We start from the raw sequence: 23,433 nt of genomic DNA on the forward strand, positions 1-23,433 counted from the left end.
AAGGAAGAAGGATGGAGGCCATACCTCCTCCTCTGGAAATACTCACAAGGAGCCGCGGGGCGCGGGGGGTGTCTCAAAGAGAGACAGAGCTTCTCTCTTGATTTAAGATAGAAAAACAGAAGTGAAATGAGATGCAAGTTGATAAATATCCTCACTTAGTTTGAAACATGACTGATAGTAAATTTGAAGGGAGGAAATTGAAAATCAGACATGAATTTTAATGTTGTGTAGCATAGGGTTTTGCCGGAAGTGTCTAAATTATAATTAGAAGTCGTTAAATTCTCACAACTCCAATAATAATGATAAAAGTGAATGTTTCGTATGTATATATAATTTGAAAAATCAATTAAAATGTAATTAAATACAATTAAATATTTAATAAAATTATAATTTAACCTTTAAAGTCGTGGTCATTTAAAATGTTTTCTTACTTTCAATCTCAAAATTTGAATTTTTTTCACATTTTACGACAGCAAAATTTTTAGAAAGTACTTTCAAACCGGACATAAATCCTATTCCTAGCCAAAAGGAAAAGTAGTAAAAGATTTGTTCTCTCTCTTTCGTTTTAAAGTAAATGTAAAAGCAAACAAATCTTATCCATATGGTGCAACCATAATTTCTTCTCCTTCAGACTTGACATATTATTTCACCATTTTTCCTTTGACAATGTCAGCCTCATCGCTCTCCATGGCTGCCACAGCCACAGCTTCCTCCTCACTCTGCTGCAACAAGCTCTCCAATCTCTCATTCACCAACTCTGCCGTCCCCATACCTACCCACTTCCCATCGAAGCCCAAACCCCCAAAACCCCTCAAACTCAAAGCCCACCTCCACAACTTCTCTCCTTTCCCTCTCATCTCTCTCCCACCCTTCCCCCGCGCTTCGGCCGCATTCGACGGCTTGGAGACCGAGAAAGATAGCCAAAGCACAGAACAAGAAGACCCAGAAACAGAATCGAGTGAAAATCAAGCAGAAGAAGAGGAAGAGGAAGAGGAAGAGGATGAGCCAAAGGCATTGAGGCCTAGTCAAGAAGGGAGGCTCTATATTGGTAATTTGCCATATTCCATGACTTCTGCCCAGTTGGTTGAAGTGTTTGAGGAGGCTGGCCGTGTGCTTTCTGTGGAGGTCTGTCATCTGTGGCTTTCCTTAATTCTTGTTCCACTTTTGAGTATATATTCGGGTATTACTGTTGTTCTCTTCCGTGTGATTGTCTAATGTTTGGTGGCTCTGTTGGGTTTCCTTTAGGTTGTTTATGATAGACTTACGGATAGGAGCAGAGGGTTTGCGTTTGTTTCCATGGGGAGTGTTGAGGAAGCTAAAGAAGCAATTCGGATGTTTAATGGCTCTGTAAGTAAAATTTCTTTGACACCATTCATAAAGTTGCTAAGTTAATATTGCATTTTTTTTTGTGCGGTTGTTTGCAATTTAACTATCAAATTGATGGCTTTATGTTGAAGCCTTGAATGCTCGATTCTTGTTAATTGCTTGCTTTATAGTCATGCTGTTAAGTTTCTGAATGTAATATGATTTTCCCATGAAGTTGGGTTATAATTATGTTCCGTTATAGGGGTTTTATGTGTTTCCATTAGCTGTTTTATTGAAGTTATGGAAAATTAGCTACTACATGCTCATTCCTCTGCATTGCTCATAGAGGCATGCAGGGTTGGATAGAGTTCTACCTTAGTCGTAAAATTATTGGTTCAAGATAGGATTTGGTGCTTTTTCTCAAAAAATTTCCCAATCCAACTTCAAAAAGACAAGTGAGAACTTAGAGATGTGCTGCAGCTGGGGATTACCAGATAAAATACTCTCAAAATAGGAGAATTAGAGTTGGTTTGTTTGCTGGAATTGTGTTTTGTCTAATGTATAGGTAGGTGTGGTGTGTTCTGTAAGATGATGTTGAGTAGCATGTGTACCAGCGGATAAGCTGGAGTGTTTGTACTGTGTTTTCTCTTTAGTAAAAATTTCTCATTCATCCAAAAAAAATAAAAATCCAACCATGCTTGTGATGGATTACAGCTTAGAATAAGTTATTATTGAGATAAGAGTTATAAGAACTCAAGAGATAAGGTCACAAGAGTTACAAACACTCAAGAGACATGAATTACAAGCACTCAAGAGACATGAGTTACAAATTGATAAATTAGATTTATTGTTGTTAATGTAGAACTAGAAAAGACTTGTAACGTTTAGACTATTTCTCTATAAAGAGAGTCTTGTCTACAATCAAATGAATAAAGGAAAGATGTAGCCAACAAAAGACTTTGACGTGTAGATGTAGGCTATAGGCCGAACTACCTAAAAACTGTGTTTCTTTTATTTCCTTTATCTCTCTTTAAATTATTATTAGTTCTGACATGGTATCAGAGTTATAGGCTAATGCCAATATATGATCATGTGCCAAAAAAAAATTTGTTCACTCTTGCATCTTCAATCATAACCAAAATCAAAAGCCCACGAATTTTCATCGTGTGCATTTTTTTTCTTGGTTTTTCTCATCCTTCCACATTTTCTTATATTGTGTTCGAGAAATACCCACGTGAGTCTCTCTCTTTGTCAAGATGACATGCCACACTACCATGGTTTCCTCTACCACCAAATACCACCCACCCAATTCTCTATTGTTGAAAAAAAAAAAAGCCCAAAGAGGTTTTGTGCTTATAGGTGACCCAATTTCGGCCATAGTAGGCGCTTCCAACCAAAGTTGCCAATGTATGTCCAAATTCCGACTATAGTAACCGATGACGGCCAAAGCCACCGATGTCCAAGTCCTGGTCATAGTCGCTGATACCGGCCAAAGTCGCCAAGTCCAAGTTTCGGTTATAGAAACCAATGTTCCAATTCAGGCCTTAGTAGCCATTTTTTTTTTCTAACCCTTTGATGTTCAAGATCAAACATCAACGTCTGTGATCTACCGTTGGGTTTATGGGGGCGTATTGAGACAAGAGTTACAAGAACTCAAGAAACAATGTCACAAGACTTACAAAAACTCAAGAGACATGAGTTACAAACACTCAAGAGACAAGAGTTACAAATTAATAAATTAAATTTATTGTTGTTAATAGAACTAGAAAAGACTTGTAACGTTTAGACTAGTTCTCTATAAAGTGAGTTTTTTCTATAATCAAATGAATAAAGGAAAGATGTAGCCAACAAAAGGCTTTGACGTCTGGATGTAGGCTATAGGCCGAACCACCTAAAATTTGTGTTTCCTCTATTTCCTTTATCTCTCTTTAAATTATTATTAGTTCTATCATGGTATCAGAGTTATAGGCTAACGCCAATATATGATCCTGTGCCAATTTTTTTTTTGTTCACTCTTGCATCTTCAATCATAACCAAAATCAAAAGCCCACAAATATTCATCGTGTGCATTTTTTTTTTCTTGGGTTTTCTCATCCTTCCACATTTTCTCATATTGTGTTCGAGTTATTTCTCTTCCCACACCCACGCGAGTCTCTCTCTTCGTCAAGATGACATGCCACACTACCATGGTTTCCTCTACCAGCAAATACCACCCACCCAATTCTCTATTGTTGAAAAAAAAAAAAAAAAAAAAAAGCCTAAAGAGGTTTTGTGCTTATAGGTGACCCAATTTTGGCCATAGTATAGGCGCTTCCGACCAAAGTTGCCGATGCATGTCCAAATTCCGGCTATAGTAACCGATGCCGGCCAAAGTCACAGATGTCCAAGTCCTGGCCATAGTCGCTGATATTGGCCAGAGTCGCCAAGTCCAAGTTTCGGTTATAGAAACTAATGTTCCAATTCAGGCAATAGTAGCCTTTTTTTTTCTTTTTTTTTTTTCTAACCTTTTAATGTTCAAGATCAAACCTCAACGTCTGTGATCTACCGTTAGGTTTGTGGGGGCGTTTTGAGACAAGAGTTACAATAACTCAAGAAACAAGGTTACAAGAGTTACAAGAGACAAGTTACAAGTATTCAAGAGACAAGAGTTACAAATTGATAAATTAGATTTATTGTTGTTAATTTAAAATTAGAAAAGACTTGTAATGTTTAAACTATTTATCTATAAAGAGAGTCTTGTCTACAATCAAATAAATAAAGGAAAGATGTAGCCAACAAAAGGCTTTGTCGTGTGGATGTAGGCTATAGGCCGAACCACCTAAAATCTGTGTTTTCTCTATTTCCTTTATCTCCCTTTAAATTATTATTAGTTCTGACAGTTATCACTTAATGAAACCCGAATTGGATGGTTCTGTTTGAAAAAACAATTTTCTTTACTTCAAAGTACTTTATGGAAGTCTTATCTTAAGATGGCAACCTTATTACAACCATGCTTGTGATGGACTACAGCTTAGAATAAGTTATCACTTAAAGAAACCCGAATTGGATGGTTCTGTTTGAAAAAACAACTTTCTTTACTTCAAAGTACTTTATGGAAGTCTTATCTTAAGATTGCAACCATATTACATAAACAGAGATTTGATGTAAACTGTAGCTTTAAGTTCTTTATGTGGTTAACTTTTGGGTTTTACTGGCACTAAAAAAATGGTTACGATGCTTTTACAGCAAGTAGGAGGCCGAACTGTTAAGGTGAACTTCCCAGAAGTGCCAAGAGGAGGTGAAAGGGAAGTTATGGGCCCAAAGGTAAGGAGCAGCAACAGGGGCTATATAGACAGCCCTCACAAGCTCTATGCTGGAAACCTTGGTTGGGGCCTCACTTCCGAGGGCCTTAGAGATGCCTTTGCAGATCAGCAAGGGCTATTGAGTGCCAAAGTCATCTATGAGAGAGACTCAGGGAGATCTCGTGGTTTTGGATTCGTCTCTTTTGAGACCGCCGAGTATGCAGAATCTGCTTTGAGTGCCATGAATGGAGTGGTAATAACTACTTGGTGATTGAATTTTTACACCAACATGAATCTTTCATATGATATCCTGATACATAATAACCTTTCTTTGTGTTAATATGCTATTAGGAGGTTGAAGGGCGGCCTTTACGACTAAATTTGGCCGCTGAAAGGGCTTCTTCCACTTCTCCTCCAGCAGAGAAAATAAATGCAGATAACATCCTTGACAGCAGTGAATTACTTTCTAGCATCAGCATCTGATGGAAATATGTTTCTGTTTACTCCTTGTAGTCCTTTTATTTTTCTCCTAGTCTACAACCGTGTACAGGCTCCATATTGTTCCTGTCGCTGAGTTATACACAATGTACTTATAGCGGAATTGCCTTAACTGCACCTTATGTTAAAAGGGAAATTGTCGAATAATCCATTGATGAATATGATTGTGAAAAAGCTTGTAAAACAACTAATCTCTCGTGATTCTGGAATCTGGAATACGGTTTCGTGATGTGACTATATATATATAATAGATTGAAAGCTTTGCAATTTCCATTTCCAAAACTGGATGTACCTGGCAAATAAAATACAAATGTAGAGGGCTCCCAGTCCAATAAATTCCTTTTTTATGCCGAATGTCACTCACAGAAGAGTAACCGAGACTCGTCGCTTTCTCAATAGAGTGGAGGAATAGAGGACCTGAAAAGTCTTTGTAATGAACGAATATGATTTTAGTTGGCTCGCTTAAGAGTCGTGACCATCAGCAAGGAGAGCATCTGCCGCAGAATCCAAGTCATGAGGAAAGAAAACCCTGCACAACAAGATAGTCTTATAGAGCAAAACAATGCACGTCTGTGATGGTGAATGAAATAAACCACCATACTGATAAAGCAATTCTGGTGGCAAACAGAAAATATCATGCTCAGGTTACTCTGACATGAGTTGCTCTACAATTGGGATGAAAAAAAAATTTGAGTACAGAGAATTAATGATCAACGTTACAATCTGATATTCCTAGAAAAGGGAATCATAAATCGGCTATAACACTAAAATTGGCAGAACATTCACTTGTAAGCAGTAAGCAGTCCATCACTCTATAAGAGTAGATCTATATCGACAAAATTACCTGCATGTGTTGTGGTACAAGGTCCTGCTCAGCTGATCTAGATCATTAATGCATTTACAACCAGCCACCACCTCCAGAACTTGCCTACAAAACATGACCATATTGTCACAAGAAAAAAGTAAAAAGTTAAGAGCTGATTTGAAACCAGTTGGAGATGTAAAAATGTGCACTTATTGACAGTTTAAAAATTGTCATAATTAATGGTCGACAAATTGAAACCACTTGTCTAAGTTTCAAGTTTTAGCAGATTAAACAAGTAAAACAGTAGAGGATCACGAGAGTTTCCCAAGTGCCAAGAAGAAGGTTGTCTCAACGAGGACATTCACATATGCACCATAGAACAACATACTCATCATGTTTTATCTCAAGGATGGTCATCTCTGAATGACAATCTTTATATTGCAATAAAAGGAGATGTATACCCAGATGTAATTCATTTGACATCGTTAGTAGCTTCCAATACTAAATCCCAAACAAACATTCCATCCTGAAAACGCTCTCCCACATATATAATTGTCTTTATTAAAACTAAGGAAAAATAAAAAATTTATCCCTGACTTTTAATGCTAAAAAATTACTACCTAGGTTTTAATCACTTTAAAAATCACTCCCTCCACCAGCTTTTTGTTCAAATTACTGACAGAATTTCTGCCACGTCAACTAGTCGCCAAGAACATCTTATTTAAAAGAACATGTTATACACACAAGCTGTGTGAAATTCCAATTGTATCCAGCAAAAAACAATGAAACAAAACAAAACAAAAAAGAGCAACCTGCACGCCCCCCACAAAGGAGGTGGGTGGAGGCGGTCAAACCCCTCTACCTTTCTTCTTCTTCTTTTTTGGTTTTTTGCTTGATACAATTGAAATTTAACACAGGTTGTGGGTATAACGTGTCCTTCCAAATACATAGTTATGGGTGATTGGCTGATGTGGCAAAAATTCTTTCAACAGTTTGGATGGAAAAACTGACAAAAGGAATGATTTTTAAAGTAATTAAAACCTACGTAATGATTTTTTTAAGTAATTTTAAATGCATTAAAACCCAAGGACTAGTTTTTTATTTCCCCTAAAACAAAATGCATGGCATGCATACCTAACCTTGTTCCATTCTCCCTTGTAGAGGGTAGTCACTTATTGCAGTTACTGAGGTGACTACCCTCAGAAACACTTGGACGAGTTTGCATTAGTTGAAGTTACTATCATCACTTCTCTTTCTCTATAGGAACAAAGCATTAATGGTCATTTATTATTATTTTTTCTTCAAACAAATGTCATTTAGTAACACTATATGACATCTATCCATTAAAAATTTTCAACCACTAATATAAAATTTCATCTAAAAAGGAATGACATTAAAAAGATTAGAAACACAGTACTTCAACAAAAAAAATACTGACCGAACTAAACATGGTTCATTGCGGCCTTTAACAATGCAGTCCTGATCGTACTTCTCTTTTTTCTTAGAGGGCCAGACGGATTTCACAAAATTAATCCCAGCATGAGTGTTCTTTATTTCACAATATGGAGAATCTGTCTCGATCATCATTCTCTCCACAGGAATGGCCCTCACGACATCAAGATTATCAGTTGTCTTCAGAGAGCATCCATTTACTCCTGTTTAGTACCAAAAAGTGTGTAATAGTCATGAAATTGACCAGGATATGTAACTAGTGATATCTTCAAAACCAAATCCAGGATGTGAAACTAGAGGGGAAAAATATTCAAAAGTTTCCGAAAGCATGAGAATAAATTTGAGGTTTAGAGGTTGGTTTTCAGACATAAGGCACAACAAGCAGATTTTAGCTCCATCGACTATTGTGTAAGTGTTAGAAAACTGATAACCCCTCTCTAAATCAGCAAAACACTAAAGTTGATTCAAAATCAAAATCCCCTAAACATTATCAATTTTTGGTCTTAAAAGTCATTATTGTCACAAGTAGATTCCTTGATAATAGCATGATGCACTTTGGTTAGACTAAAAAGCTGTTTGGTAAGTAATTGTGAATTGGTATATTTATTTGAATAGTAGTAAGGAATGATTGATGTGATATAAAATTTGAGAATGTTCTATAGAAAAGTGAAAAAGTTTTGTTTTGTAGTGGGTTTTTTTATTTGAATAGTATTATTTATGTGATGTAAAAAGTGTAAAAAAGTTAGAATGTTTTTTATTTGATTTTTTTGGGAGAAGTGAAATGGGAATTGAAAATTTTAGGCTTGGTTACCAAACAACTTCTAAATTTTGCAATTATTGTCACCCCTTCAAGACATCTCAAGTTATCATATCGAGTAGATGGATTTTGATGGGTCAGGCCTGCCCAGAAATTCAGATGCCAACCCCTTCCCCAAACGCTTATGAAACGTGCCCTTACCGTGGTTTTCAGAGAAGACAAAGCCTTTAGATGAGATCTATCCAGTACCATATTTAACCTCAAATTATTATATTATGTATCATGTAATTGTGTTCAATAAACAGCATAAAAAGGAAACAGATATCATAAAGCCAGCAAACAGATAAACTTTCACCTATATACATATTACTGAATGAAAGAAGCTTATCACAATCTTCTGCACAACCAGTAAATGAATGGGCGACTCCAGCACTGAACCTGTGAAACAAGCAGAAAAAAAAGAATGCAATCAAAGCTATGCACACCGGCATGGCAAAATGACGTCAGAAAAATGCAACTAAAAAACTTGAACGTTTATGTACTTATAATGTGAAAAACGGATTGTATAACAAGCTTAAACTAGTAACAACCTTAAACCAGTACATTTTGATTCTGCAAATTATGGGGTTCAGAAATTGTACCTGTCCTTATTTCTCTCTACAATTTCACAGAAATCTTCAGTAGCTGCACGCATATGAAGAAACATGGGCAGCTTTGTTGCATATGCCAACTCGAACTGCTTCTCAAAATACCTAGCTTTCATAACGCAGACAAATGACATAACATACAAAAACATTCGATTGAAATAAAGAGAGGAGCGGTAAAAAAATAAGCACAGAATACAATGGATGTGCAGCAAAAAACTATTTTACTGAGAAACCACTTACTTCTTTTGAATCTCTGCCGGGCAAAAGTGAAGCCTGTCATAGTCCAAACCACATTCACCAATTGCGACTACCTGATGTAAAACATTAGAGTACCATATAAAGAATAATTTTTTGAAACTAAGAGATGTGACCAGATTGTTCATCTACCTAACAGTATCAGGATAAGAAGAATTTTGCTATAGCATGTTGGCATTGTTAAGAAAAATATATAAATTACAAAAACAACATAACAACTAGAGTAATGCTATATGCTACGTACGCCTATATCCCACTGGGTTAATATGATAGTGCCCATCAGCCATTGTTAGCTGATGGGCACTACCACATCAGCCTAGTGGGATGAGAGTGAGATGAGGGTGTAGTATTTAGCATTTCTCAAACAACTATCATCAATATTCTCCACACTTCATATTGCAAAATTCTGCATCTATATAAGCTGCATGCAAATACCAATCCAATGTAAGACAGAAAAAGGTCATTTTTTTAAGATTCCATTAGCTGCCCAAAGAGCCATGCCCCCTGTACAACTAACACCTAAACTTTGAACTCCTCTGCATATCCGATTTGCAACTGTTTGCATCTACATTAGCTGCAACTAAAGTACAATTTGCACTATTATATCCATCTCTCATTAAAACATGTTCATCGAAGTGCTTCATAAAGAAGATACAACCAGTAAATAAGACCCATTTAAACAAACATCTTTTGCAGATGGTCTATACTTGAAATGCCTGATCCAGACAATACGACATACCTTTCCCTTCTCAATTCCCTCTCTGGCCAACGACAAAAGAGCCTGAAAATGATTTTCTGGATCCCCACTCTCTTCAAACTCCTAAACAAAACACAAGATCCCACAATCACAAACATTTACAACAAAATTACACCATTAAACTCACAAATAACATGTATACGAAAAAATAATGAAGCATAAATCTAAGGAACAATAAGCAACCTTGCATCGTGTTGGGTGCACACCAACTGTACAGAAAAGCCTTCCTGTAACAAACGATGAATCATCAAATTGGTGAAAACCCTTATGTAGAAACATATACAGAATGTTCATGACGAAGAACACGAGAATGTGAGGCATGTATTGGTTAACAAACCATCCGTTTCTGCAATTGCAAGAGCATCTTTTGACTCTTCAAGTGACCCACCAGTCACCTGCACCACAAACCAAATGAGAAGAACCACGGAGCTACAGCACAACCAAATTGAACACTATAATGAATGTAATGGTTCTATAATCTACTGAAACTCAACTAATCTTTCTGAATTTGCTACTTCTCTGTATAATTTTCCTCGTTCACTAACTGAGGAAAAAAAAAATCTTGAACGAGAAAAAAAAAAAAAATTATAACTCCGTGTCTATGTTCCAATGGTTTCCTCAACTTCACTAAGCCCATGAATAGTACTAGAGTAATCTAACAAGTCAAAATTCAATCTTTTTGATTCTTAGGAACCAAATTATTGACAAAATTGAAGCAAAACCATACGTTAAACAATCTGAAACCGTGTCGCATAAGACTTACAATGATTCGGTCCACGCCGGCAGTCCAAGCCCTACTCAAAACCGCGGCTATATCCGAAACGTGGCATTGCTTGCCATTGTAGATCCCTTTGAACATGCCATCTGTTTTGCGAAATGTGGCATTCAAAATTTGAGTGCTAAAGAAAGAGGAAGTTTGAAAAATGTGGACGAGATATGTTTGATGAAATGCTTGACTGACCTGTGAAGTTGACGGCTATATCTGTTTTTGAGAGGAGCGAGACGGAAAATAAAAGCACAATCAGAGATAAAAAGAGTAATGGTTAGTTGGGGCTAAATCATATAATGATTTATCGTACTACAAACAAAAACAAAAGGGTTGTGGGGGATTGTTGTTGAAGAGTTGCTTGCCTATCATGCGCACTGTCGCCATTGTGAGCTCGCAACGTACGTGAGAGAGGGACAGAGGAGTAATGGTTGGTTAGCTTTGTCCAAGGTGTCCGGCAATCGTCTTCCTCGTAGAGTCAGCGATCCCTGGATCTGGCCCGAAATTAGTCCACCACCTGCTAGTATGTGGGGGCCCACTTATCTAGTGATGGGCTTCAGGATATGGATCGGTCTGCCAGGCCCATGTCCTAACAGGGTTATAGATACACTTACTTAACATGAGAGATAATTTATTTTCCCAACTCTTTCATTCAACTCAACAATAAATTTCCTAAAAAGAGATAAACAGAAGCCAAAACTTTGAATTAAGGAATGATTTGCAACATTAAAGTGTCGTGATCAATTTTAGATCACGATTGAGCTTGTGTTAGCAAACTTAAAATGTATGTTTAGTACCTAAAAAGTTGGTATGTTTGGTAAAAAATTGTAAAAGTTTTTTTTTTTTACTCTAAATATGGCCAATACACACTTTTGAAAAAACTTAAAAATTAAGCTTTTTCCAAAATTTTTTATTTTATTTTAAAGGCTTTATTTCCTACCATAATTCAAACAGGATCTAAGAATATATAGGATGATAGTTTGAGAATAAAAATGTAGTTTAGCCTTTTCTTAACCAGAATTTATGGGTCGAAAGCTCAACATGCAGTTCGTTGAAGGCTTAAATGCAGGACTGCATGTATATGCTATATTTCAATTAGGCTCGGGGTTGGCCTATCCTTGGACAGCTCCTGCCCTTAGTTGTTTTCCCTTGGCTTTTTGCCTTTCTACCTCCGATTTCGGCGGCTTTTTGCTTTGCGAGACGTACTCGGAGAAACAAAAGGAGGGTGGTGGCGCGTGGCATACACGCGTTGTAAAAAAAGAACATCGGTGGAAGGTGAGGTAGTCAGAGATGATGGAGAAAGGGCATGTGGCTAGTGTGGGCGAAGAGTTAAATGAGCCGAGCTCACATACTCTAAATACAAGTTAGTTTAATATATTGGAATGAAAAAAAAAAAAGCTTTGTCAAATTGTTTTGTTCATTTCCGAGTGATTTGTTACTAGAAAGTACGTACGTGTTGATAGACTACCTCAATCTATTATAGAATGCAACTTCTCCCACAATTAGATCGGGCCACAAGAAAACATAAAGCAAAGAAGAACAGGGAAAGGAAAGCATTGAGCTCATTTGAGTTCGGTACGTTGTACTACTTTCATCTGCTGGAATGAATGAAATAAACTATTTTTTTTTTTTTTTTCATAAAAAAAAAAAAAACACGATAATTTAAGTACAATACTCTCGTAGGTAGCTGAATATCAATGGCTCTATTATATGACATTAAAGATCTTAAGGAGCACCAACAGAAACACGATGATGACCAACAAAAGTAAAATGCCACAACAGCTCCATTTCCGGGTGTTTTTCTGGTACGCCCTGGCACCCTGCAACTCACGGGCCGCATCTTTAACGTACGAATGAGCCCTCTCCACGTGGAGGGCGATGTCGTCTAATTGCTCGCCTTGGGCCTGGACCAGGACGGCCATGTCAAGGAACACCTGGTGTAGCTCTTTCAGATTCTTCTCCATCTCCTTCACCGCATCGTGCCTCTCTTGAATCTCTTGTATGGTGTCCAAAACTCTGCCCCTGCCTTGCTCTTGAATCGCTCTTTGCAAGAATGTCTCACTCTCACCTGTATATGTATATATATATATTAATTAATTTGTCACATTTTTCATGTATAAAAATAAAAATAGAAGCGAGAAATCGAAAAGATCGATCATTAAGCTGAAGCTCGATCATGATAAAAAATGAATTAAGCTCAATCTCTCACCTGTGGAGATGAGAAGGTCAACGGTCTTGTCATCAGGATTTTCACCGGTGACTGTGAAGTACCTCCGTTGTACAGTCTCCCGGTACTCTGAGGAAATCTGCTGCCTCAGGCCATTGAAGCTGTCCATGGAGTCCTTGAGCTTCTTCCGGAGCCCGTTCACGACGGAGGTCCGGGTCCGGTCCGACGAAGAACCCGGTCCGCAGCCAGGGAGGCTGCAGTGGTCGGCGTTGGAGCGGTCAAGGGCCTCGAGCTTGGCCTTGACGAGCTTCGCCTTCAAGAGAGCGAGCGCCACGTCGGCGTCCATGCGGGAGCGGAGGTCCTTGACGGCCCTGGCGTTGTGGAGGGTCTGGCTCTGCTCGTGCGCGCTACGGAGAGCGTGGTTGAGGCGGTCCAGCTCCTTGAGCTCGTCCTTCACGGAATCGGCGTCCTCGAAGAACTTGTCGAGGTGGACGACCGTGGAGGACATCTCGATGACGTGATGGTCGGAGGAGACCTGCTGGCCTCGGAACCCAGAGAAGGAGCCGGAAGAGAAGAGGTCGTTCATCTTAATTGCTTCTTCTTCTTCGCTGGTACATACACACAGAAAATAAGACTGGGAATATAAGCGAAATTAGAGAAAAAGAGAGTATATATTTAAGAGGTGGGGAGTGGAGGGAGTCTGGGTCAACTACGACTACTCTGCTAGAAGCCTTGAAGGAGTTTTGAGAGGGAGAGAGAGAGAGAGAGAGAAATAGGGTTTTTTGAATGTTTCAGTTTCTTCTTGGAGAAGAGGAAACATCAGAGAAAGAGAGGGAGGGAGGGAAAGGGTCTGGGCCGGCCGGGTCAGGTTTGAATACGGAAATGGAAGGTTCGAAACTCGTTTTGCCGTGTAGGAAACGAAAAAGCGTTGGGGGGGGGGGGGGGAGACTGCCCTGCGGAAGGAGCAATTGGTACTTTTCTTTTCTTTTGATATTATTATATTGCCTTTTGTAGAAATGGAAATATGTTTAAAATAATTAAAATGTAAATAAAGACGAGACTTGGTCGCCTTGACTTGGCTTTTGAATGTCGTACTCAAAAGGCCATCCGTCTCTCAACCAATGTAAATATAAAAGTGAGACATTTTTATTATATTTAGATATTTATTTAATAATTTTTATTTTAGCTTCACTTATATGTTCAACTTTTTCTAATATATTATTTTTAATCGGTAATACAGCTAGTTAACTTTATTCTTTTTTTTTGCTGTGACATTGTCAATTTTAAGTAGAATTTTATCAATTTTAAATTTGAAAAACTTCTTTATGCAGAAACAATTGTAACAAATATTGTTAATAAAATTTTGTAAATGATACATGCATTTGAAAAAGAATTTAGAGTTATTTATATAATCTAGTATGTCAATTAAAGTACTTTCTTCTATTCTTCTATTTATAAAACTTCTTTTAAATATTTGTTTCTTAAAATAAATCCAAACAATCAAATAGATATCATATTTGAGAAAACTTTCAAGATTATGAATTTTTTTTTTCAAGCTATCATCATCTAATGATTTTAATTCTTGAAATTAAATAATTTTAGCATAATTGGGTCCTTAATTAGATATCAATGACAAAAAATTTTGGGTTAATTATAAAAAATTCTTTGAAAATACTAGCCGTTTTTAAAGTAGCTCCATGAACTATCAATGATACTAATATCCCCAAACTATAAAAAGTGCCAAAAAAAGACCCGTTTTATCGAAATATGCATATAATACTCTTGTTACGTATCATATATTCAACTAAAAAAAAAAAACAATTTAAAAATTAAATTTAAAAGTCAAAGAAAAATTAAAAATAGATAATAAAAAAACAAATGGAGGGATTGCTCGAGCCATCCCTTTGGACCAAAATTTGGCTAATGGGAGTGGCCAGCCACCCCCATTTTTGCTAATAAGGGTTGTCGGCCACCCTCAAATGGCAAAATAGGGATGCAAATGGTATTATATTAATTTTTTGACAAAATTTGCCTTTTTGGCACTCATTGGTAGTTTGGAAGTCATATTAGTACACTTGATAGTTTATGGTGCTACTTTAAAAATGGTTAGTATTTTGGGAAGGTTTTTTAGAATTAACCCAAAAACTTTCTATAGTTTGCGCCCTACTCTTTTTTTGTGATATTTCATTTTTCTCTATCTTTCTGTCTTTAAAGTTTTAATATATTGTGCATTATATTTTTTCTGTCATTTGAAATTATAACCATTACTTCTTCTTTTTTTATCATAATTAGGGCCTTAATTAGAAATCGTTGACTAACATTTTCAGCATAAGTAAGGGCTTTTTCTCTATGTGACTTTCGATCTTTCTCTCTTCCTCCCTCTAAACTCTCAATATTTTGCACATTAAATTCTTTCTATATTTCAATTAGCAATTTTTTGGAAATATATATATATATATCAAGGAAAAGATACTAAAAAAATACAAAATACAAAATTTGAATGGGTGGCTGGCCACCCCAATTTTGGCCAATGCGGGTGGCCAACCACCCCTATTTTGGTCAATGGGAGCGGCTAAACCACTCTAGAACCGATCGGGGTGGCCGAACCACCCCCAAGGCCCTTAGGGGTGGTTCGGCCACCCCCATTAGCCCAAAAAGGTTGTTGGAGTCACCTCTTCAGATTTTTTTTTTCTTTGATTTTTAAATTTTTTATTTTTATTATTTTTTTAATGAAATATTTGACACGTAGCAATGATATTATAGGAATATACTAAAAAAGTGGCCATTATTTACAGGCAATTTGATAGATCACTTTAGTACACTTGAAAATTTATGGAGCTATTTTAAAATCAACCGTTAGTTCAGGAGGCTTTTTTATATTTTTACCTAATTTTTTTTTTTTTTTATCATAATTGAGACCTTAATTAGAGAATATTGGCTTCTTCTTTTTTTTTTTCTTTTTTTTTTTTTCTTCTTCTTTTTGAAACAAGTTTTAATTGTAAAGCTATTGTTTGGAGGCCTTCTCCCACTAGGGCCTTATGCGACCTAATAGAAAAGCCGGCCATGAAGCTCGTCCTCATCCTTATCACCACCGCCATGATCTTTTTCCTCCTCATCTATCTATCTATTCCCATGCACGCATCACCATCATCATTATAGCCAACTTCATCTCCTCCATTCCCATTCACCTCGGCAATATCATACTGATCAACATCACCTTCATCTTAGGACATACAATAACACACATCAACATACTCATTATTGCCATGATCAACATCACCCCCTGGCCCTCATTTCTCTCCATCATGGTTACTTTCCACCATGCATCATCCTTCAATTCTTTTCTGTTAACATATGTGATGTAGCTGAAGCTAAAAAACATAGATGAATGTTGTTTAGCTTCAGCTACATCACATATGTTAACATTCATAATTAACAAAGGTTCATTGATAATTAACAAAGCCATACCCAATACCAAAGTCTTAACCATATATAGAGCAGTCAATTTTTTCCAAGGAAAAAGAGTAATAGAAACTCTTAAACTCCACTTGCATTGCACTAAAATGATAAGAAATACAAGCACAATTGTCCAAAAGTACAATTTTTTTTTTTTTTCAAATGTCATTTAAAGGTATGTATTTTTTTTTTTTTTTTTTTTTTTTTTTGCTAAGTGACAGAAAAATCCTTAACCCCACTCATCTCTCCCGCCAGTATAGGTTGAAAAAAGAGAAATAGTCCTTCAGGTTTCGACCCACAGAGTATTAATATTAAAAATTAATTAATTAATACAAAAAAGTGGCAAATGGGCAAAATTTGGTAAAAAATCACTTGCATCCGGCTATAGCCATTTTAGCAGCAGTAACAGCAACAATAACAACAACAAAATGGGCTAATTGTCATTGTGCTCAATAAATTTGTTAGGGAAATGATTAAAAAAAAAAAAAAAAAACACTCTCAGTGCACAACATGTGCACTCTCACAAAACATATTGGGGTGGGACCTAGTGTGTGGACTCCACCTCAATGTATCTTGTGAGAGTGTCCATGTTGTGAATAGGGAGTGCAAGAATCACCCCCCAAGTTGTTGACCACTGTAGTACTCAACAATGCTGAACAACTCATTAATTTGTTTATTCTATCAATTCTCTCTCTTAATTTTTTATTGCATTATCTCTTTCCTATTCTCATCTCCTCTCTCTTTCGTTCTATACTCTGAGAAACATATCTCTCTTCCTAATCCCTATCAGTATCTTCAACCAAAATATAAAGGTGTTGGGACACTTAGCTGACAACCTAACTGACGAGGCTCTCAAGTAGGTTTATGGAATGCATTGTGTCATGATGCCTTGCTGACGCCCTAGTTGACGAGGCTCTCAATGGCTTCGCTAGAGATCAACCACGTCAAGATGGCTTGTTGATGTTGTTGTTGATGTGGTGTTAATTTTACAATTTTAACTTTGAAACTCAAGCACCAAAACAACTAAGTGTTCCATGTTTTGATCACTGAAATAAGACAATACTAAAAACCTAACAAACTTCTCCTTTTGCCCTTCAGTAACAAAAACCATAAACCAACAACAAAAATTACAAGTAATGAATTTTTTACAAACCCTACCTAAGCCTATCAAACCACTAAGAAGACTAAAATTGGATTAAATTGAATTTTTTCTTGTGCCTATCTTTTGAGACCACATTGAAGCTGACTATGCGCATTGTGATTTTGGAAATATTAAAACAACATTGAACCCAACTCAAAGTGAAATCAATTGCATAAAATTTCTCCCTCTCTTTGTCACAAGGGACAAAGGGATCAATGACTCAAGACACAAGAAACATGATGCCAAAGTGCAAGATGCAAAATGCAAAAATGCAAAAATATGGAATGATTAATGCACCTAAAATGAAATGAGTGGAATGCTGTTATGACATCATGTGGAAGGGCATTACATGTAAAGTAGTAATAGTATTTCAATTGTTGTTGGTTAATTAGTTAGATGAAGCACTACGATGATTAGTTGCAGTATTTCATTTAATGTTTGTCATTTCATTTGATTAAGGATAAATGTGCATAGTGGTACTCATTCAGTTGATGGTGTCATTTAAATAATTGAGTAGGAGAAGGGTTTCATGGATCAATATCTAGCCAAGTATGTATAGGACTTATCTCCAAAGTTTTGTAGTTCTTGTAGGAGAGGTTATCATCGAATCTGTTAGTTATCTTCTCCAAGTCATGTAGTACTCTTTATGTAAAGAGTTCAATGTGATAACAAAAGGCATGCAAATTAATTTAATCTCCAAACCTTGTGTTTAAAAAGGTTTAGGTTCCCTCAGAATCTAGAAGGTCTAAGTTTCCTTAGAATCTAATGTCTAGATTCTCTAAGAAAATAACTATCTATTAAAATAGGTAGAAAGGAGAATTTCGATCCAGCTTCTTTTTTGGTTGAAAGGCGCGTTATAAGATCTGTTACGTATTCACATAACAATTTGGTAACAGAGCCAAGTTCTTGATCCATGCCTGATCCACGTGTGGATCTACTAGAACAAGAAATTGCAAGCATCAAAACAATGTTTGAAGGGCTGATAAAACAAATGGCAGAAAATAGCAAAGCCTTGGCCGAATTATCCAAAGGTGCAAAGAATTTGAGAGGAAAACTCGACATCCAAAACTCACAAAAAGCAGTCTCACGGGTCCTTCAACTTGGCAATTCCAAAATTAGCCAAACTGGATTTTCGAATGTACAACGGAGTAGACTATCCCACAAGCTAGATTTGCAGGGTGGAATAATTCTTTGAATTTCAACAAACGGAGGAAGAGGAAAAATAACTCATTGCTGCCTATCACCTCGAAGGAGAGACAGAAATATGGTATCAATTATTTAAAGAAAGTGAGAAATTCCTAACTTGGGACTCCTTGAAAACCGTCTTCCACATCTGTTATTGTCCAACAATGTTTGAAGATCATTTCGGAGTTCTTACGAAGCTGCAACAAACCAAATTAGTTAAGGAGTACCAACTCCAATTTGAGCAACTTCTCAATTACGTTGGGAAGTTATTAGTCCCACATCAACTGTGGTGTTTTATGAGTGGGCTAAAGGTGAACCTGAGAAATGAGGTACAAGAGGCGAGACCTGCAATGGAAGTAATTGGGCTAGCACGGTTGTATGAAGCTTGCCATCAAGGGACTCAAAATATTTTTGGCATGAATACCAAAGAACCTGAACCACCACCTCTATCGTATTCTTCACTGACCCGTGCACAAGAACCAGTGGTGAAGTGCCTCAGTCCTACGGAGTTGCAAGCAAGATATGACTGCGGCCTATGTTTTATTGCGATGAATGTTTCATGCTTGGACACCATTGCAAGAAGCTATTCCTTCTTGAAGGGATCTATCCGAAGGAAGATGACCCAAGTGACGATGTTCTTGTAATTTTCTAATGTTTGAAAACTGTCTCTTCTCCACTAAGAGACTCCGATCCAAATGAGCACGTGGGAAGGTGCGAATGATATGAAGTTCAGCTTTCCTTATTTGCCCTTGAAGACAAGGCCAATCCAAGAGGGGTGGGATGTTATAAGATCACTTGGAAGGGCATTGCATGCAGAGTAGTAATAGTATTTCAATTGTTGTTGGTCAGTTAGTTAGATGAAGCACTCCAATGACGTTTCTTCTAATCAATCAAGTGCCCCTCCTTGGGATGGTGGGAATAAGTAGTATGGATTTTCTTTCATTGAAAAATAAATGTTTTGGAATAGTGATAGTGTTTAAGCTGCGTTTACTACAAATGGGCTGAGCCCGGATCTCATTAGCTTGGCCCAACCGGGGGGACTGGAAGGGGGAAATAGCCAGGCGCCGGAGAGCCAAGCTCGCTCTCACTACTTATGGATAGACATAGGTAAACTTACTTGTATGTGTTGTTCAAAGAAATGCATGCACTTATAGCCAATAGCATACGAAAATAAAGATAATTATGAAAGCAACCCAAGTTTAATTAGGGCTTAGGTCTCTCTCTCTCTCTCTCTCCAATTGGTTAAGCATAAAATATTTTCTGCAGAAAACATTTTCTGACGTTTGGCACATACAGAAAATCACAAAATATTTTTTATATTTTCATTCAATAATTTTAACCTATAAAAATCAATTTTTTTTCAAAACATAAAATATTAATATAAAATAATTGCTTGTGGTGGCCCTAGGATAGTCCAAAGGTGTCTCAGTGGTGGTTCGGAGTGGTCCGATAGTGAGGTGGTGGTTCGGGGTAGCTCAGTGGAGGTCCGGTAGTAGTTTGGGGGGCTCAATGGTGGTTTAGGGGTGGCTCAGTAGTGGTACGGGGGTAGCTCGATGATGGTTTAAAGTGACTCAGTGGTGGTCTAGGGGTGGCTCGGTGATGGGCCAAGGTTACTCGGTGGTGGTCCAAGGGTGGCTCGAGGTGCTCCGAGGGTGGCTCGATGGTGGTTCGGAGGTGGCTCGGTGATGGTCTAGGGTGGCTCGGAGGATACTCGGGGGTGGCTCGGTGGTGGTTCAGGGTGGCTCAATGGTGTTCGGGGGTGGCTTAGTAATGGTCTAGGGTGGTTTGGTGGTGACCTGGCGGTGGCCCTATTTTGGCTTGGTGGTGGTCCAACGATGGTTCAGCAATTTGAAAATTAGAAACTTAAACTCAAAAGATAATTTACGGAATTTAAAAATGTAAATCATTTTTCGAAACAAAAGATTTTTTTTTTGGTGGTTTGGGGTGGCTTGGTGGAAGTCCAAGGGCGGTTCAGGGTGGCTTGGTGGTGTTTGGGGGTAGCTCAGTGATGGACCAGGGTGGTTTGGTGGTGACTCGGCGTTGGCCTTGTTCTGGCTTGGTGGTCATCTAATGATTATCCAACGGTTTGAAAATGAGAAACTTAAACTCGAAAAATGATTTTGGTCGAACTAAACACTAAAAAATATTTTTCAAAAGAAATTTAACACTGAAACAAACGAAGTATTAGTTTAACAAGAAAACAAACTGAGCAGTAGTTTAAGCAACCTTATTTATCTTCACTTAATCATTGACTTGGCCACTAATAAAGGGGAAGTTTTTGGATCGTGTGCTCACAAGGCCTCAAGTCTCTCTCTTTCTGTTTTTAATGCTCCGTTTGTTTTGATGTAAAATATTTTCTAGAAAATGATTTTGACATTTTCTAATGTTTGGTGGGGGCAAAAATAATAGTCAACGGAAATCATTTTCAATTTAACCATAAAAGCTTCTTTAATTTTTGGAAAACGATTTACAATTTTGAAAACCTTAAATCGTTTTCCGGATTTAAAATCTTCATTATTGCACACACGTTTGTGGGAATCTGCCGCCGTCGAGCATTCGAATTTGTTGGTAGCTCATATCTACAGCCGAAGGTCCCGAATTTTGGTATTTGATAGCTGGATCCGACAGTACTCACCGGATTCTGGCAATGGTCGGCCATCAGAATTCGGCAACGTCCGGAGGTCGTCATCGAATTCCGGCAGGCCAAAATCTGGCCAAACTGGCCGATGTCCGGTGGGCTCTGGCTACATTCCGGCCGAATCTAATCGGATTGCAGCCGGATCTGGCCAAACAAATTGGATTCCGTTTGGATCTGGCCGGAATGTAGCCAAACTGGCTCGGATTCCTACATTAAAGCCCAAGTTCGGCTAGTACAGTTGGAATATGGCTTGCCGAAATCTGATGACGGCGACCGGACGTTGCCGGATTCCGGCTACTGTCGTTGAATTCTTTTTTCGCCGTTGGGATTTTTCCGTTCGCGTCAAACGCAGAAAAATATTTTCAAGAAAATCATTTTTCCTGAAAAAATGATTTCCTTGAAAATATTTTACTACAAAAATCATTTTACGTCGAAATAAACGGATTATAAGGGTAACTAAATCAACTTAATTACAATGGACTTACTAGTGGAGTGGCTTCATATAGCAAGAATGTCACAAATGTATTTATTTTTTATTTTTTATTTTTTACTGTCTCTATCTTTACTTGCTCTCTTTTAGACCGGAATCCAATAAAGGGAGATGTATAAGGGAGATATATGGACTAATTCATTAGTTGTAACATTATGTATTCGACTCTCATTTTACTAAGTTGATCACTCACTACAAAAATTTAAGTGAATAGTGACTAATGTTTAGTGGCCTTTCAGGCACCCTGAAAGGCCACTAAACATTAGTGACATAGGGTTAGTGGCGTTTTTAGAAGGCCACAAATGAGTCAGTCAGTATTTTTGACTTTGTGGCGTGTTAGCCAATGACACGCCACAAATTAGTGGCGTGTCCACCTGACACGCCACAAATTAGTGGCGTGTCCACCTGACACGCCACTAATTGTGGTATTTTTTTTAAAAAAAAACCTAAAATCCTGCAATCCCACCTATATAAAAAAAAAAATCCTGTAATCCTGTAATCCGAAATTTGGTATTGGCTTACAACAATTCCATCAATCCATAATCAACACAATTGCAACAATTTGAACTCATATCAACAATCACAACTAAAAAAAAAATTATTCCAAAAATTTCACTAAACATATATACATAACATAGATTCATAATACTCAAACTAAAACTTACAACAAACAAAATATACAATATTATCAATCTTTGTCCTAAATTAATCCCAAAGAGTCATTCCAAAGGTTTCAATAAACAAAATATATAATCAATCTTTGTCATAGATTGATAACAAAACTGGAGCAAAAAAAGGCAAGTACATATTTGCCAACCAAAATAAACCTAAATGTTACCCAATATCAATCGTCAGTAAGATTTTCATGATCGGGTAACTGCATAGCATTTTCCGTAGGATCTGTGAATGATAAAACAAATATAGTATGTTAGCAAACAATATGATCAAATTATATAAAGTCCTAAGCAGTTAACAAAGTGTGAATTTAAACAGAAGTAATCATACCAAGGAAAAAAAAACTCATTAATTATTACCTGATCTGCTATCAACTGATGACACATTCATATGATGTGCAGAATTCTTGTCTGGCACTATATTATCATGAGAGACTCCAGGCACGGATACTGATTGGCGCCACAATGACTCCATTTGGCTAAAACGGGACATAATCTGAGATTGTGCTGTCAACACCTCATCCATTTGTAACTTGTGTCGTGCCCGCTCACCCTCAAGTACTCTCTCGATCTCAGAAGCTTGTCTTGCCCGCTCAGCCTCGAGTGCTCTCTCCATCTCAGAACTGTGTCGTGCCCTCTCAACCTCGAGTGCTCTCTCCATCTCAGAAACAAACATTTCTTGCGAAAAGACGGCGTGCCCTTGATTTTGAGAATGCGGCTGTGATGGTGTATGGTAAGAGCGTATGGACCCTCGCATAGGCCAAATATTTGGTCCAACCTGCCTAACTCTGCCGGCGTACTCCGGCTTGTTGCCAAGCGTCTGGGCATACGCATCGTCATGTCTCCAACGTACCGTTCCTTGTGTTACGCTTGACGATGCGGCAGAGTCGGTTGGCATTAGCATCGCCATCCTTTCCTGCATGTAGTATTAAATGTTGGTTCGTCAAACTAATGTGCATCGTAAATAAATAATTACACATATAAGTAAAACAATATATGAAAGATGAATAACATACACATCTCTCTTTTACTATATCATTTGGATAGCTTCCATCCTTCTTCTTGTGAGTTTTTATGTACGCTTGTGCTCGCGTAGGAGGAGTGCCATCCTTGACAGTCTGCCAAAAGAATAAATCATTATAACACATGTTTACATATA

At 37.5% G+C, this 23,433-nt stretch overlaps 3 protein-coding genes across 3 annotated transcripts; 1 reads left to right on the top strand and 2 right to left on the bottom strand.

The window, feature by feature from the left end:
• Nucleotides 1–597: 597 nt before the first annotated feature.
• On the top strand, nucleotides 598–5,271 carry LOC133873511 (33 kDa ribonucleoprotein, chloroplastic). Its single transcript, XM_062311220.1, has 4 exons — nucleotides 598–1,125; nucleotides 1,246–1,347; nucleotides 4,531–4,839; nucleotides 4,938–5,271. The coding sequence occupies exons 1-4, from the start codon at nucleotides 667–669 to the stop codon at nucleotides 5,067–5,069; spliced, it is 1,002 nt and encodes a 333-aa protein (XP_062167204.1). The 5' UTR covers nucleotides 598–666; the 3' UTR covers nucleotides 5,070–5,271.
• Nucleotides 5,272–5,329: 58 nt separating this feature from the next.
• LOC133873512 (uncharacterized) lies at nucleotides 5,330–11,026 on the bottom strand. The gene is made up of 12 exons (XM_062311221.1): nucleotides 10,889–11,026; nucleotides 10,719–10,739; nucleotides 10,521–10,621; nucleotides 10,095–10,152; nucleotides 9,941–9,984; nucleotides 9,740–9,820; nucleotides 8,986–9,056; nucleotides 8,740–8,850; nucleotides 8,454–8,536; nucleotides 7,328–7,544; nucleotides 5,929–6,012; nucleotides 5,330–5,613 (listed from the first exon to the last, which is right to left on the bottom strand). The coding sequence occupies exons 1-12, from the start codon at nucleotides 10,908–10,910 to the stop codon at nucleotides 5,547–5,549; spliced, it is 960 nt and encodes a 319-aa protein (XP_062167205.1). The 5' UTR covers nucleotides 10,911–11,026; the 3' UTR covers nucleotides 5,330–5,546.
• Nucleotides 11,027–12,167: 1,141 nt separating this feature from the next.
• LOC133873082 (syntaxin-121-like) lies at nucleotides 12,168–13,530 on the bottom strand. The gene is made up of 2 exons (XM_062310801.1): nucleotides 12,733–13,530; nucleotides 12,168–12,591 (listed from the first exon to the last, which is right to left on the bottom strand). Exons 1-2 carry the CDS (start codon nucleotides 13,274–13,276, stop codon nucleotides 12,230–12,232), a joined length of 906 nt encoding a protein of 301 aa, XP_062166785.1. The 5' UTR covers nucleotides 13,277–13,530; the 3' UTR covers nucleotides 12,168–12,229.
• Between the last annotated feature and the right edge of the window lie 9,903 nt (nucleotides 13,531–23,433).

Source organism: Alnus glutinosa, chromosome 7, assembly GCF_958979055.1.
Source record: "Alnus glutinosa chromosome 7, dhAlnGlut1.1, whole genome shotgun sequence".
Classification (NCBI taxonomy): domain Eukaryota; kingdom Viridiplantae; phylum Streptophyta; class Magnoliopsida; order Fagales; family Betulaceae; genus Alnus; species Alnus glutinosa.

Excerpts from the sequence above, each read along its gene's own strand:
- LOC133873512 (XM_062311221.1), bottom strand. The coding sequence starts at position 10,910 with ATGGCGACAGTGCGCATGATAG. Across the intron at positions 9,985-10,094 it reads TGCAATTGCAGAAACGGATG|GAAGGCTTTTCTGTACAGTT; the intron begins GTTTGTTAACCA and ends CGTTTGTTACAG. Across the intron at positions 9,057-9,739 it reads AGGGAATTGAGAAGGGAAAG|GTAGTCGCAATTGGTGAATG; the intron begins GTATGTCGTATT and ends GTTTTACATCAG.
- LOC133873082 (XM_062310801.1), bottom strand. The coding sequence starts at position 13,276 with ATGAACGACCTCTTCTCTTCCGGCTCCTTCTCTGGGTTCCGAGGCCAG. Across the intron at positions 12,592-12,732 it reads TGACCTTCTCATCTCCACAG|GTGAGAGTGAGACATTCTTG; the intron begins GTGAGAGATTGA and ends ATACATATACAG.
- LOC133873511 (XM_062311220.1), top strand. The coding sequence starts at position 667 with ATGTCAGCCTCATCGCTCTCCATGGCTGCCACAGCCACAGCTTCCTCC. Across the intron at positions 1,126-1,245 it reads GCCGTGTGCTTTCTGTGGAG|GTTGTTTATGATAGACTTAC; the intron begins GTCTGTCATCTG and ends GGTTTCCTTTAG. Across the intron at positions 4,840-4,937 it reads TGAGTGCCATGAATGGAGTG|GAGGTTGAAGGGCGGCCTTT; the intron begins GTAATAACTACT and ends ATATGCTATTAG.